This window comes from Paramormyrops kingsleyae, chromosome 3 (assembly GCF_048594095.1).
Source record: "Paramormyrops kingsleyae isolate MSU_618 chromosome 3, PKINGS_0.4, whole genome shotgun sequence".
Lineage (NCBI taxonomy): Eukaryota > Metazoa > Chordata > Actinopteri > Osteoglossiformes > Mormyridae > Paramormyrops > Paramormyrops kingsleyae.
The window spans coordinates 42,213-58,123 of NC_132799.1; the positions used below are offsets into that span (position 1 = coordinate 42,213).

The window sequence follows — 15,911 nt, forward strand, 5'->3', positions numbered from 1 at the left end:
CACTGATCTTTGTTCCAGGGCGGTTGTTCTGACCATAAGTTCTTTGATGTTAGTTTCTAAGCTTGCCAATGTTCTCTTGTTTTCTCCTGCCTCTTCGGTATGCTCCTGTCGTAGTTTGCGCAACTCATTTAGTATGATCGAGTCTTGCTCCTCGCTATCAGGGACCGCACGTTGCGGCCCCGCTAACTCGGTTGTTTTTTGTTTTGCACCATCCTCTTCTCCTTTTTTTCCTATCTTAACCATGTTTTCCATATATTATGTTTGTCGGCTTATTTCCAAGATGCCGTTTTTAGTTTTAGTTGTTTTTTTTTTCCAAGAACGATTCTTCTTGCTGCCTTCTACCCCATGGCGCCACCGGAAGATGGAAGTCCACATTTACTGCATTTCTGTAGCTGCTTCAGAAAGCATGGTGCCCAACTGACACCATCTAATAATAATAATAATAATAATAATAATAATTGGCACTTTTATTAATCCCCATGGGGAAATTCTTTTTACGCCTCCCTCAACTTGCTCTTTGTAGAGCAAGCTGTCCGCGAAGGGCAGCCACCTGTAGCAGCACCCAGGGAGCTGGGGGTTGAGGGTCTTGCTCAAGGACTTACGGCTTAGCCCACTGAGCCACACGCTGCCCGTACACATATGTCCCCACCAGGCAGCAAAAATGCCTATGCATGTGTGGACGTGCGTGTGGATGTCATGTATATATACATTGTGGGAACCAAATGTCCCCACAATGTGATAAAATCCTGTTAGTTTGACATTGTTGGGACCACTTTTTCAGTCCCCACAAGGGGAAACTCAATTTTCTGTGACTGCAATCAAAAAACTAAAAATGCCAAAAATCTTGGATTTTGTTTGGTTACTTATTGGTTAAGGTCAGGGTTGGGTAGGAGATAAGATCGTCATATTTGGGATTAGGGCTTTTCCCATAGAAATGAATGGATGGTCCTCACAAAGATATAAATACAAATATGTGCATACATATCTATGTGGCTGCACTTGCACTCCACTTTGTTGCACCAACTCGGGGTTAAAGGGAAGCAGCATTGTACCTCAAGAACAATGAAGACTCTTATCAGAACAGTATTTCTTACAATTTAGGTCCAAATAGGTGTATAAAACCTTTGTAGTCCAAAATATGATTTTGCCCTGTAATCTGCTTTTAAGTCTTTAGCTAAAGGATTTTTCTAATGAGGTTTTTAAACATGGAGCACTCCCATAGAATGACATAAATATAAGACATTGTAATTTCAGGACAGTCAAATTATATATAGATAGTTTCCTGATATTTTCATATACACCAAATAAGTCTTTCTCAACATTTGAACTACGGGTCATGTGGGTTATAACTGAAAAACACAATATGCTACGCAATTAACCAAGTAGATAGCAATGGTAACAATACAGAGAGTCAGGGATGCACATGACTGTATTGCACATGTACATGCACATGTATTCAGCATATAAAGTGATAGCTGCTGCGATTTCTTGCCATACCTGCAGAAATTCATATTTAATGTTTATGTTATGACATGAAATTCCGCCAAGTTCATCGCTGTCTCCAGTTATACAGAGTTAACAGCCACCTATCAGCCAATCATAAAATAGCATTTGTTGTTTCTGGGTAAATTCTAAAGTTACATGTCATCCTACTGCAAACAAATTATTACATGGTTGTGCACACAAATGGAGTGTAGACAAGGTAAGGGTGGAAGAACAAAACAGGATGAGTGCGGTAGGGAGAGCTTTCAAATCTCACAAGTTTGACAAGGAGACACATGTTCCATCCCTAACAGATGTGATCTCACTTCAAAATTTAAATTAAACTTGAGAGCCCTGACAATTACATACTGGAAATGTTAACAAATCAGATAACATTAACGTAAGGTCAGGGAACCAAGGATTTCACATGTTTCTTGGTGTTTTAGTAATGCTACAATTATGCTAGGCAAACACACAATGTACGTCACATCAGCAAAGCATCTAAAAAATCCTAACCTCTTAAGCTCTGTGTTCAATATTGCTTCCTACCTGATATGAGACAATTGTTAATCCAATTGTTGAAAAACATTTTATTAATTTTGTATGCAACGCATAAAGATCAACCTGGATGTAATATAAGCACATAAATTACCAATAATCATAAATGAAATAAAGAATATGAACAAATCAATCATTCAAAAATCAATTATTTTAAAGTAATATGGTTTTAAACGTGTGTTTGATATTAAAAATATCCAGCTGTCAGAAGAGTGGCCTGGATCCTTGAAAACTTCCTGTCTTTTAGCATATTTCATACCGCCTGCCTACACGCTAGATGTGCTAAAAGGCAGTTATACCCCTCTGCAGAGGCTACATGCCACGGCCGTGATGAGGGCAGCCCCCTTCCCACTGCCGTCCTCTGAGAGGATGAAGGTGACGTCACACAGGGGCGCCAAGGCCTTCACGGTCTCCTTCAGGATGGTGGAGAAGCTGTGCAGAAAGAGAGCAAGTGACAGGGACAAAGGAGACAGACAGAGAGAGAGAGAGAGAGAGAGAGAGAGAGAGAGAGAATAGGAACAGATAGAGGGAGACACAAAGGGAGAGTGAGTCCACACATAAGTACATGGGAACAGAGAGAGAGAGAGACAGAAAAGACAGAGATAAGGAGATAGGATCAGAGAGAGACATAGAGATAGGAGGACAGGACCAGAGAGAGACACAGATAGGAGGACAGGAAATGACAGAGATACACACAGGGATAGGGATACAAAGAGAGAGACAGCATATGCTAGGTGTTTCCACAATTTTGTTCACTAGTGTAGGTCTCTCTAAGCACCAGCCTATGGCACCTTTTTAATTCATTAGTAAATGTGGCCCACAGATCAATCTCTCATTTCCTATAGTGAGCAGAGAATAAATGTGCAGTAACATTATTCCTCTAATCAGCATTGGGACCTTGCTGTCACAGTGGGCCCACTTCAGCCAAACACTCCCTGGGCAGTGGCCCCCAGGTTATTGGAGTTTGAGACCCCTGCTGTTTGGTCTTCAGTCCAGCTGAAATCACACTAGCATCATTCTCTCTGTTTAAATAATGAAATTTTATTCTGAGATTTGCCCAAATGAACATGTTTTACTGTGTGCACAGCCCTTTGTGTAATCATATCACTGCTTGCTGCCATTTAAGCACAGGTCCAAAGATCTAGGCTGTACTACTCACTGTGGGTGGAGCTTGTAGAGTGTGCCGTCAACCCCCACGGTGATATCCAGGTGGTCCAGCCCACGGTTCTCCCGGATCTTGTCAACAATGGCAGCCAGGCCAGCCCCACAGAGCTGTGCTGCCCGACGGGAAACGACCCCGCACACTTCCTTGACGATGATACTGTCGTCACATGTGCTGTCTAGACCTAGCTGCTGCAGGATAGCCCTAACCTGGAGTAGTGCCAGCCGGTCACTAGAGGGCGATAGTGTTACAGAAACACATTGTATTACTACAGACATGTTCCTCTAATTCATCAGGAGAGACTGTGAGGTTCTCCCCAGCAACCTGAGCTCTTCTGTATTTCACTGATATGGTCATCACGAGGTTTACAGCAAACACAAAACAAACAACATGGAATGGAAATGTCATGACCAAATGTGCTGAAGTCATAAACCGCAAAAATAAAGTGGCTGCCCACCTCACCTCTCGATCTGGGACAAGAACCTGGTCTCGAAGATGCCGGGGGTTTTGAGCCGCTCTGTGATTCGTCCTCGAAACAGAAGACCTCGGCTGGTTAAGTCGATGAGGATCTGCCTGACAATCTCTCCCAAGTACATGCCACTTGTCATCTTCTCAAACCTACAGCGCCACAGCTTAGTCAATTGCACATATTAAATATTTCAATATAAAATTATTCCTACATTGTTTTGTGCATTTCACATGTGACAGTTGTATAAGTCCATTTCTAGTGATTTGACACCCTCTAGTGAATAAGTCATACAAATGCCACTGTATCTTGGGATGCTTTTCCACTGCACCAGACACCGTACTTTTGGTACTTCAAGTGAGGAACAAAAGTACGGTACTTTAAGGTGTTGGTTTTCCACTGGTGTAAAAACTGGTACCAGCGCTGAATGACATCACAACACAAGGTAAGGTATTTTGTACTGGATTCCAAAAATGGCTATGATATATTATATAGCTTGAAGAGCACATGCAATTCTACATCGCTAGTCAGCTATATTAAAGATAGCTTTTTTTATACCTTTAGTTCTGTATCGACATTAGTTTAACTAAAACATTTTTATTCTGTCATAGGGAAAAAAACTTGTTAATGATTATTTCTTTCAAGCTTTTACAAATCAAGTTTTTTTATAAATCAGTTTAAAGTTTACTTCTGCTGCTTTTGCATGAGCACTGCATGCGTTATTCCAAGACCATCGTAATCATTTTCATCATTGCTGTTTACATGATTTTTATTACAACATTGCAGCAGTTGATTTTGTTTTATCTGTTCTTCAAACAAGATTGCAAAGCTTGCATCCATTATTTTTATTTATTTATTGTTTTTTTTTTAACTTGGTTTATCATTGTTTTCTGAGTTTGCAATATTTTTCAAGACAGCAGTTGTACTGTATTTCAGAGGCAGGCTATTTGCACAACCGACTGACAAAGAAAGGGTTAGCAAGTCCCACCCCAAAGTACCAAAAAATGACCCCAGCTGCATTGGCACTTTAGGTACTGGAAATTTTGGTACTGATACTCGATTGGAAGTCAATGGTACCAAAAGTATGGTACCTGGTGCTGTGGAAAGTGCCCTTGGTGTTTGGTGGCTGCTTGGGTCCATCAGCAAAATTTTAAAATGTTCAAGCCACTCTTGCCTTTGTTTCCCCATGTTGAGTGAACCCTCATCCACTTCCTGGTCAAACTTAGTGCAGATGTCCTCCAGTGCACCATCATCTCCGAAGCCACCCCACTCCGTGTTCACACACATCCTGCCCTCATTGCCTTCCATGCACTTGATGTTCCTCATCTCCTCCATGTAGCAGACATTGCTGCCTGTACCTGCAAGCACAAGCTAAGGATGGTTGCCCTGCCCCCAGAGCCATCTACCTGAGGAATCTATGGATTGGCCAAGAAAGATATCCCCCTTAATATGTGCATAAATTCTAATATGCTCTAATTAAGTGCGGGAATGAATAATTAATATAAATAATATGAATCACCATCTTCTCACTGTGAATATTACAAAGGCATCAAAGACTTTTATTTTGAAACCTAGCAGAAACCTCTCCTTGTGCACACCACCATCTGCTTTTATTTTGGAAGACACGCACCAGCAATGAGGCCTATTTCACATTTGGGGTCTTCGTATGCACAGGTCATCATGGTTCCCACGGTGTCATTCACCACGGCAACAATGTCCAGATCAAATTCCTTTGTGTGTGAGAGGGTCAAGGCTAAGGTTCGGTCACATTTTATTAATTTCATTACAAGTGACACTTTTAAGATTGGCGAGTTTCACACACACAAACACATAGATACACACACAGACACACATGCAGATACACACAGACAGAAACACACAAGCAGACACACACACGCGCCCACATGCATACATATACATGAATAATAGTCACATTTTTCCGCTTGATAGCCTCTCTTAGCATGTCCACCACATCATGTCCTTCACAGTCTGTGGCTTTGAACCCCTTGGTCCAGCTGACCAGTGCCCCCTACAGGGGAAAAAATACACAGGTCAAACCCTTCAGAAAATGGGACTCTGCAGGGGGACGGGTGGATGTAGAGATGAAGACAACCCCCCCTCCCCACCCCCGACTGCACTGAAGACTGAGAGAGGAAAGGAGCACCTTATCAATGCCAGTCTGTCTGCAGGGGAAGGAGAAGGTGAAGCCCAGGGGAAGCCGTGTGTTCTTCATGCCCATGTAGTCCAGAAAGTCGGCAATGCACTGGACAATGTGGTCAAAGAGCTGAAAGACGGACAGGCAGAGATGCTCAGAGCCTGAGAGACTAATGAACTTCACAGAAGTTCTTCTGTATGTTCACTAGCTACCATCAGCTAACAACAAGTTAAGCATAAAAATATAAGCTGGCTTTATAGGCATACAGGCTGCCCAACAGAATTCTGACACTGCCTTACCACCAACAACCAGAGGGGCTGCTTTAGCACCCTCAGCACCACTGCTTCCAGTGCTAATGGGTGTAGAGCCCAACAAACTGGATTCTGGGGGAGGTGAAGCTTTGGGTCTGAACCACTTGTAAACACTCATCAGGACCAGAAATACATTTTATGTATTTACATTAGTGATTATACAGTACCAGTAAAAATACTGGACACACCTGCTTTTAATGCATTTGTCTGTACTTTAGCTCCTGATAGGAGAAGGCAGTGAAGTAATACATATCAAATATTGCAATGACCAAGAGAAGTGTTTGACATCTGAAAATCTTAATTTTTGAAATTTTAGTCCCTTCAAAATAGCCCCTTTTTGCTTCGATGTCAGCACTGCAGACTCTTGGCATTCTTTCAGCCAGCTTCCAGATGTAGCCACCTGAAATGCTTCTCCAACAGTCCTGAAGGAGTTTCCAAAAGTTCTGGGCACAAGTTAGCTACCTTGCTCTTTCTCTTTGATCCAATTCATCCCATACCAGCTTTACAGGGTTTAGAAAGGGAAATTGAGATTGTGGGGGTCAGGTCATCTAATGCCGCACTCCATATTTTCTTGTTCACAAGATAACACATTTACTGTACAACCTCAAGGTGTGCTTAGGAGTGGTATTTTATTGTTTCAAAATAAATTACTTTCAATAGGTGGGCCCAGACTATTAACTCGTCCTGTAAAATACGACAAGCATACATGCTGAAACTGAAGTCATCAAACTGTCAGGCTACGCAAGTCAACAAAAACAGGCCATTTAGCGCAAACCCATAGTTGTAGATGCACCTCCCCCACCTGCAATGCTGAATTGCTCACCTCCTCCCCTGTGCCCTGCATGATCTCCAGGGGGATGGCGTATATCTTGTTGTAAATGCGGACGGACCGGCGCAAGCCACTGCGGATCTTAACCACCATGACACGGAAGTTGGTTCCGCCGAGGTCCAGGGCCAGATACTTTCCCCATTCTGAATTGAAAGAAAGCGAAAACTACTGCAGGCCATAAAATGACGGAGAGGTCTAGAAAGGTCTCAAGCAAGTCCGTTTTGTATTACTCTTTCTAATGATGTGATGTATTACAACACATCCATGTAAAGCGCCTTGGGACTCTGTCCTGAAAGGCGCTACATAAAAATTTTTTGAATTGAAGTCCTGGTTCCTATTACGGAATAGATATGGAAAATCCAGTTTGTTCATTGCTACTTCGTTCTTTTATAAACTATAGCAGCCAATACTGATATAACTGCCAGTACTGTTATATTTGCCAATGATGCAATAACTACCAATAACATTTTTCCATTCTTATTGTAATAAAACTCAATAATAACTTACTAATAATGTAACAACATTTCTGAATCAAAAACATAACATTTTGTGCATAATGTAACAAGGTATTATATTACTGGCAGGTTGTTACATTATTATTGGCTAGTGTAGCAGCCAATAATGTAATCATTTTTAATACATTAATGTTAGTTATTACATTATTGCCAGTCAATATGTTATTGGCCGCTACACTCCTAAATACTTAAATTTATTTGGCAAAAAGCTAGTGATGAGCAAATGAAGCTTCATGAACCATTTGCTGTTTTTTTTTCTCCCCACTAGATGATGCTCTTGCTTTGGGGCATACGTTGAGCTCATTTATGATCAGAGAGCACCATCTGGTGGGGTCAGAAAATACAGCAAATGGTTCATGAAGCTTCACTTGCCCATCACTACAAAAATGCTCTAGATATCATGCTGGAATATGTGCATCACACACCAGCAAAGGACATGTGGGCACCATCTGTGGTCAGGTAGAGGATGACCACACGGGGGGAACTCACCATTCCCACTGGGCAGGGTGCACACAAATGAGGGCAGCATCTTGACAGGGGTACCAGTGTGTGTGCCCTTCCTGAGGCCACGTTCCAGGTCGACTCGCATCCTGTCACGCACTTGCTGCAGCTGGCCGGGACTCAGTGAGAAGGGTGCCAGTGTGTGACACACTTGTAGTCGCTGCGAGTGCAGCCGCCCCGCCACTGCTGTCACCATAGCGGCACCCTTGCTGCTGCCGCTCTCAGACAGCACGAAACGCACGTGGCACTCAGGCACCAGGCGGCGCACCACCTTGTGGAGTCGCTTGGCATACCTTGGGGGAGGGGGGGATTACTTCAGTTAACACTCATACCTGGGGGGGTCTGTGTGTGCTGCCGGGCTCCTTACTGTGAGGGGGCGGGGGGGGGGTTAGGACGGTTAACATTCATACCTGGGGTGGTCTGTGTGTGCTGCCGGGCTCCTTACTGTGAGGGGGGGGATTACTTCAGTTAACATTCATACCTGTGGTGGTCTGTGTGTACTGCCAGGATATTTACTGTGGTGGGAGATTAGGACAATTAACCCTCTGAGGACTAGGGGTAGGAAACACACTTTCACTGACTAGGGCATGATCACACATTTTTTCAAATATCATAAACTTAATTCATGGCAAATAAATTATTTCTTATATATTTGTTTTGCCATTACACTCATCTTTATTTCAATGTATATAGTAAATATGTCAGATTGTTTGTAATTTGACATCAAAGTAAAGACATTGCAAAATGCAGTTTGGAACACTTGCAGAAACATAATAAAAGTACATAGTAAGCAATGCTGGCAGTATGTTTTGATCCCAGATATCTTGGCTACATGAAGATGATTAAATGGTGTAGCTGCAACATTCAGTTGGATAAATAAATAAGAAAAACCTAACATGTCACTATTTCTGGCTCCTTTCATTGAATATGCAGCAACTTTCATGTGTATGAATGAGCCATTGTCACTTGGCCACGTCCCCAACCCCCTTTTATGGCGCTGATGGGGACGTATCTGGATCGCGTTTCACTGCTGCATTGTTCATCAAATTATCATGCAAATGCCATTTCAATATGCGCTATTTATAATGTGAATAGCAATCTTCGGGTGACAGAGGTACTACACGCCCCCAATGCAGGTAAAACAAAGTAAGGTGACATGGTTTAATTTTTTACCAATTTAACCTAATTTTAAAAACATTAATACTTCCGACAATGGACGTTTTGAAAAGACCACCGATTACAGATTTAGCCAGCGTTTTTTCATGATTCTACATTAATATTTCAGCGAGATACAGTATAGACTGAAATAGACGCGAAAAGTACGCTGCATCGCAGACGATGTACTCGACCTCAGAGGTTTGGGTCCTTACTGCAGGGGGGGATTAGGACAGGTAACATTCATGCCAGGGGCGGTCTGTGTGTGTGGGCCGCCAGGATCCTTACTGCGGGCAGGGGGATTAGGACGGTTAACATTCATGCCAGAGATGGTCTGTGTATGTGTGCTGATGGGCACCTTACTGTGGGGGGGGGGGGGGGGGGGATTAGAACAGTTAACATTCATGCCCGGGGTGGTCTGTGTGTGTGTGCTGCCGGGCTTCTTACTGTGAGGGGGTGGGGTTAGGACAGTTAATATTCATGCTTGGGGTGGTCTACGTGTGTGCGCTGATGGGCACCTTACTGTGGGTGGGTGCGGTACACGGTGCCGTCCATGCCCACAGTAGTGCGCAGGCTCTTCAGCCGCTTGTTCTCGCGGATGCGTGTCAAGATAGCCGCCAGCGCTGCTGCACAGAGGTTGGCTGAGCGGAACGACACAATGGTGCAGACATGCTGCGCAGCTACACAATCGTCCTCAGAGGGCTGCAGTCCCAGTTCCATCAGGATGTTCCATGTGTTCTGCAGTCCCTCCTTATACCTGGGGAGGGATCAGGGGGGAATTGGGGATTTCAGCCGCTCACAGGAGCATGGCACTCCAGAAACTGGTACTTGGGCAGATGGGCAGATTCTCACATTTCCATGAGGGCCACATGTGCTGTCTGCAGCTTCCCCTTGGTGCACAGAGCATCCGACACACGGCCCCCGAACAGGAGCCCCCTCCTGGCCATCTTCAGCATAACGATCCGCACCAGCTCCCCCAGGTACATCCCACTGACCATCTTCTCAAACCTTGAGCCATGAAAAATGCCCAGTTAGGGACTGGAGAGAGGTGTATACTTATAAGAGAGGGAGTGGTGACACCGGTTCTAATCCCATGGCTGGCAGACTGTTCTAGGGGTGTTGGATAAATGACTGACCCCGTACTTGAACCCAAAGTATTCTCACCTGTATGTGCATGTTTATGTCTCAAAGAAAAGCATGATGGGATATATGAAACAAAGCATTTCAATATACATGTACTCATATGTGTAAAAATGGCAAATAAAGCATCATTTGCAGAGGTTTACTCTGATTTTTGAAAAGGCCCTTCCAAGACCATATGTTTGGTTTCAGCAATGGTCCAAAAGACCAAATAAGCCCCGAACCCAGGGCATATGAATAAAGCAGGACCGACACGTGAGGCGGGGCATACGCCTAAAGTAGGACTTACACGTGAGTCAGGGAATACACATGAAGTGGAACTTACATATGAGCCGGGGTATATACATGAAGCGAGGCTTATGCATGAGGCGGAGTTTACATGTGAAGTGAGGCATATGAGTGATGCAGGACATACACGTGAGGTAGGGCTTACGTCTGCTTGCCCGGGTGGCCCGAGGCGGCATCAATCTCCCTGTCAGACTCGGTGATGAAGTCATCGAGCATGCCGTCGTCGCCAAAAGCACCCCACTCAGTGTTGATGCACATGCGACCCTCGTCTCCCTCCACCAGGTCAATGTGCCTCATCTCCTCCATGTAGCAGGCATTGGTGCCTGTACCTACAGAAGTGTTCCCAGAGGTGAGACTGGTCCAGAACAATATTTCTATGGAATGTACTATGTTGGCTGGGGTGTTGGGTGGGTGGGTGGGGGGGGGGGGGGCTCAGCACCTACGATGACCCCGACTTCACAGTTGCGTTCATCAAAGCCACAGGTCATCATGGTTCCCACTGTGTCATTGACGAGGGCAAGAACATTCACCTTCAGGTCCTGAACAGAAAAACACCCCTCCCACCCACCAGCTTACTGACGACATGCGACCATCTGGGCAGGGGCATTGTATAAATATACCTTTTAAAGACATAAAGGGTGTAAAGCATATCCACATCACAATTGTACTATAATGTTTACAGGCTGGAGGAGTTTCTACCATTACAGAATAAGCTGAACCTGCCTGTACAGCTTTGCCTTGGGTAGGGAGTTTACCTCCAAAAACAATGCCCTGCTTTATCAAAAGTAAAAGCAGAGAACTAATTTGGAAGATTATCTCCAAGACCCAGAGCAGGATGTTGGCGTCTATCCACTTGGGCAGAAGATTTTAGCTAACCTGGCCTCCTGCTCTGAGACTGGCAGCCTGGCCCAGCGTGGTACCTGACCCAGGCAGCATATCCCAACTGGCTCGATGATCCCAGTGGGATGATCGGCCTTGGAAGTGGCATGGGACTCATTACCAAATGTGACCTTTGGCTTTCTGGCATCATCCAGACACAAGCGTTTGCATAATTCTGCAGACTGCACTCATCATCAGCAACCAAACAAGTCTGAATATATATGTATAATGTGCACTAGGAACACTTACCATAGTTCTCCAATTTTTGTATTTTGTCATTACTTCCCCAAACTCACCCCGACTCTGTCAACAGCTTGCCTCAGGGATTCCACCACATCTGTGCCCAGGACCCCCCTGGCTTTGAAATTCTTTGACCAGGACAGCAGCACACCCTGGGATGGGGGGATGTGGAGGCACAAGGGGGAGAGGTATTCAGACAAAGGACATCAGAGACAACTGGTATAGTATTCAGGGTGCTGTGTTGAAAACCCGTTTCTGTAGGATGTAAAGTATCTGGTTTTGAGTGGGGGGGGCATCCCTCCATACCTCATCCACTTTGGTCTGTCTGCAGGGGAAGGAGAAGGTGAATCCCAAAGACCTTCTCTCATGAGTGCTGAGATCCAACTTGTTCCTCTGCATAAAATCCCTCAAGGATTCGGCCACATGGTCGAACAGCTGGGGGAAGGAGGTCCACAGGGTGCACAGGGCACGTCAGTGTGGGGGGGTAGTGATGGCAGGCCCCCCAAGGGATCCCTAGTGCATCCCCCCTGAGGCTAAGGGTCACCGGATGATGAGAGGAATCCCTGAACTTTTATTGACTTCTGAACACTATTCCAAACGTAACTGATAACTTGGTAAACAAAATTTTTTATGCTGTAAAAATATGGGGAGAAGCCATATCTGCCCTCTGTGGGATGACTCAAGCAGACCCACAGCTTCAAAGCACTCAGATTAGGGGCTCCAGGAGGACAGCTCTGGGTCCGTCTGGCAACATGGGGGCGCTGTGTGGCTCAGCGGGTTATCACCACTGTGCCTGTGATTGGAAGGTTGTTCGATCAGATCCCAGGGACAGAAGAATGTGTCACCATTGGGCATTTGAACAAGGTCCTTAACCTAAATTGTTCAAGGGACTGGCTGACCAGATACTGCCTATGGCCAGAAACGAAATCCCAGAGGAGCCTGATCATTATTTTTTTTGTTTAAATATTTATCCTTATTCAGCTGCAAAGCTTAAAAAGCCAATCAGCTGTCAGCTACACAGGGCACTCCACCCTGACACCATTCACACGGCAACGCCATTGTGTGCTTGACTCACGTCTGTGCCACGACCCCCAAGCACATCCTCCGGGAGGGGGTAGCTCTGGCTCTCCATGTCCACCTTCCCCCGGCCATCCTCAGACACCTTCACTAGCAGCACCTTGAACTTGGAGCCTCCGAGGTCCAGGGCCAGGAACTCACCTTTCTCTGGGGTCCAGAGGAAGGCCGTGTTAGCAAACACTTGCGGTCCGTGTTTGGGATGTGCAGAGCATGATGACGAAAGGGTCCAACAAGGCGATATGGACTCAAGTTGCAAACCTGATGGTCTCTCAGTCAGACCCCCAGCCCTCTCAGCCTTCACACAGTCAGCTCCCCATATTCTGAAACACTGTCTGGGTTTGAGTGCTGAACATGACGCACCTGAGCCATCGGGGGTGGAGCGAACGTGTGTGGGGAGCATCCTGACGGAGGCGGTGGCGTTGCTCTCGACAGAGAGCCCCTTCTCCATCTGGGTACGAAAGCGGGTGGAGATGTCCAGCAGCTGCTCATCGGAGAGGCGCATGGCATGCAGGTAGCGGTCAACCTGCAGTCAGAGGAATGCAAGATTGACCACAGCCAGATGGGAAGAGTCTCCACTAAGAGCTTCTCACTCTACTGTTGATTATGGCTGCCAAATATGACTATTAATGTCAATTAATATCGACTATTTTACGAATTGGTCAATCAATATAAATAATTGACTTTCATTAATTTTATCTTGACAACAAACTATGTCATTGGACTTTTCGCCACTATACAGACATCAATGTTACCTATGCCCAAAATTTGATAGGCAGATTAGTAGCGCACATAAAATGTGAGGTGTACTATAATACCTAAAAGTTAGCCATCTGAATATATTCAGCATATCCTTATGCTTGTTAAATTCGGTTAGCGGACCACACTACACATGACGTTGCAGTGAAGAAATCGACTGTTCAGCAGCCTTGACTGCATGTAAAAAAGGAGATATTGTAGTGAAACTAGGTAACAAGACGTTGATGGTGTGGCGAAATTTGTTGCAGTTTGAAGTCCAACATGGTTTGTGGTAAATACAGTTTATTTTTCTGTTTCTATTTCTGTTCATGAATTATTTAATTTTTGTTATTTATTTAGTGTCCATTTTCGTTTCCGTTAAAGTTTACGATAATACTACTGGCCACGACAAGCCCAATGTGCACGAATGCACACCAGCACCGTCAATAAATGCAGAATAAGCCCAGATTCTACCCTAAACTTGTTCTTAAATACTCAATCAATGGAAATTGTAAGGTAGCAGGAAGACAACTCCATGGCTTTAATAATGAGTGTATTCAAGAGCTACAGAGACAAAAGATATTAAACAGCTCTCTATACAAATGGTTATTTAATCAACATGAAATCGACAACACTTGCGGTCGTTTTACCTATTCAGATGGCCCATCATGCAGAATATCACTGGTGCATTTTCTCTTCAGATGCTTGTACACAGCACTAACGGTGCTATGGGATGCCATCGAACTTTGCACAGTATACAAACCATCTTCTTGTTTTGTGATAATTTGAACTACTCCCATAATTACACAGTGATATTGAAGAAAAACATTTCTTATAATGAAGCATTTTAGAAATCAAAACGTCATCAACTACACTGGGAAATTGCGGCAGCCCTACTGCTGATCATCCTGATCAGGGGGGCGCAGCAGCTGAGAGTCCAGACTTTAGTCAGGTTCATACCCACCTTTGCGATCACACTCATGCATGCATCCCATTTGCAACCAAAGTAATCGTTGTTCAGTACTTGAAAAACCTTTGCCAGAATTTTATATAACTTACTTGCAACCATAAATTTAAAATGATCTTTTTATTTTGATCAAGTTCATTATGAAATGTAATTTCTTTATTTTTATACTTGTTTTACAGTTAAGGCAGACACTGCTTTGTGAAATTTCGGTGTTAAGTATTTAGAGAACAATTCCCCAACATAGAGACAGGATTTCCTGGGCTTTAAACACAAAGGCTCCAGTTTAACAAAGCGTGCTTCTACATTTCTAAACAAAAGCATAAAAGCCAGCAGAGAAGCAAAGAGAGCATACCGAAAAGGAAATGTTACGGTTGCGTTGGCTGTGTCTGCCTCCCTGCAAAACGTACCAAAGACTCGAACAAGGTAAGACACAGGGCTGGTGATTTACCACAACATTAGTCATTAAACAGGAGAGTCTCCACAGAAAAATTGAACAATACTGAATAGATCAGTACATAACATCTTTACCATTCCTGTTTTTTTTTGCCCTAAAACATATCCCCACATGATCAAACCCCCTTCTCCACAGCTCCACATCCCAGAGACCAGTGGGTTAATTATTCCCGGAGTCACCCTGAATCAGATAAATCCACATTAGCACACACCTGTTCAAGGTTTACAGTCCGAGCAATTCTGAAAGGACTGCCCTGCTTGGTCCTTAGACTCTCTCAGCATCTGAGACCCTGAATGACACAGAGTTCACATCCCAGAAAGTCTCCGACACCCTGTCTCACATTCTGCATGCTTAGCAGCAAGATTCATCTGGAAAAGACACACAAGTCTCCACCCCTGACCACAAACACACACTCCCCCATGCCTGACCATAAAGGAGAAGGTCACCGACGCACCTTTTTGACATGGTCCTCCTGCAGTTTGGAGAAGTAGAAGGAGAGCAAGTGCACAGCAAGCATCATAAATGGTGCCCCCAGTGGCCTGTCCAAAGCAAAAGTTTCCCTGAAGGAGAAAGACGTCCCCAGTGGAGGAATCTCTCTCTGGTGTGACTTGCTGTTTGCGATTCTGCAGAGGCCCTGGTCCTATGCTTAAAGCCTCCTCCCTCTCCCCGCTGCCTGTTCCCAAAGAGAGCGTGAAGGAGGGGTTTCTCTCTGGGGCTCACCCCCACCCGCCCGTGAGAGTTTAACCAGGCCTGCTCCGCCCCTCGGCTCAATAATTAACAGGCTGCTTTCTCGCTGGCTTGCCTGCTCTATGCGTTCACCTAGCAATGCGCTGGCTCCCTTCCAGGGGCCATGACCTCCTCCACAGATCTGGTCACGTCTGTGAAAACAGCACATGGGAAGGGAACCGGATTGAAAATGGCAGCCTGCAAAGCAGATGACACTGGCAGTCATACTCCTATGAGCATGACAACATCAATATAGAGAATAATTAACCCG

The 15,911-nt window shown here is 44.8% G+C and overlaps 1 protein-coding gene across 3 annotated transcripts; it reads right to left on the bottom strand.

The window, feature by feature from the left end:
* Window positions 1-1,411: 1,411 nt before the first annotated feature.
* On the bottom strand, window positions 1,412-15,630 carry hkdc1 (hexokinase domain containing 1). Of its 3 annotated transcripts, none has more exons than XM_023829139.2 (18): window positions 15,369-15,630; window positions 13,119-13,281; window positions 12,757-12,905; window positions 11,988-12,116; window positions 11,738-11,833; window positions 11,002-11,101; window positions 10,708-10,891; window positions 9,987-10,142; window positions 9,658-9,891; window positions 7,968-8,272; window positions 6,958-7,106; window positions 5,833-5,952; window positions 5,602-5,697; window positions 5,299-5,398; window positions 4,843-5,026; window positions 3,665-3,820; window positions 3,200-3,433; window positions 1,412-2,472 (listed from the first exon to the last, which is right to left on the bottom strand). In XM_023829139.2, exons 1-18 carry the CDS (start codon window positions 15,432-15,434, stop codon window positions 2,334-2,336), a joined length of 2,760 nt encoding a protein of 919 aa, XP_023684907.2. In that variant the 5' UTR covers window positions 15,435-15,630; the 3' UTR covers window positions 1,412-2,333. The 3 variants fall into 3 exon arrangements, with proteins under 3 accessions (XP_023684907.2, XP_023684908.2, XP_072565419.1); XM_023829140.2 differs by lacking the exon at window positions 15,369-15,630 and adding an exon at window positions 15,126-15,310; XM_072709318.1 differs by lacking the exons at window positions 9,987-10,142; window positions 10,708-10,891; window positions 11,002-11,101; ... (3 more) ...; window positions 13,119-13,281; window positions 15,369-15,630 and adding an exon at window positions 8,390-8,494 and having other exon boundaries at window positions 9,658-9,754.
* Between the last annotated feature and the right edge of the window lie 281 nt (window positions 15,631-15,911).

What these genes read in the sequence shown, in the direction of transcription:
- hkdc1 (XM_023829139.2), bottom strand. Translation starts at nt 15,434, where the DNA reads ATGATGCTTGCTGTGCACTTGCTCTCCTTCTACTTCTCCAAACTGCAG. An exon ending in CTCCACCCCCGATGGCTCAG is followed by an intron (nt 12,906 to 13,118) that starts GTGCGTCATGTT and finishes TCTGGACCCCAG; the next exon opens with AGAAAGGTGAGTTCCTGGCC. An exon ending in CATGTGGCCCTCATGGAAAT is followed by an intron (nt 9,892 to 9,986) that starts GTGAGAATCTGC and finishes ATCCCTCCCCAG; the next exon opens with GTATAAGGAGGGACTGCAGA.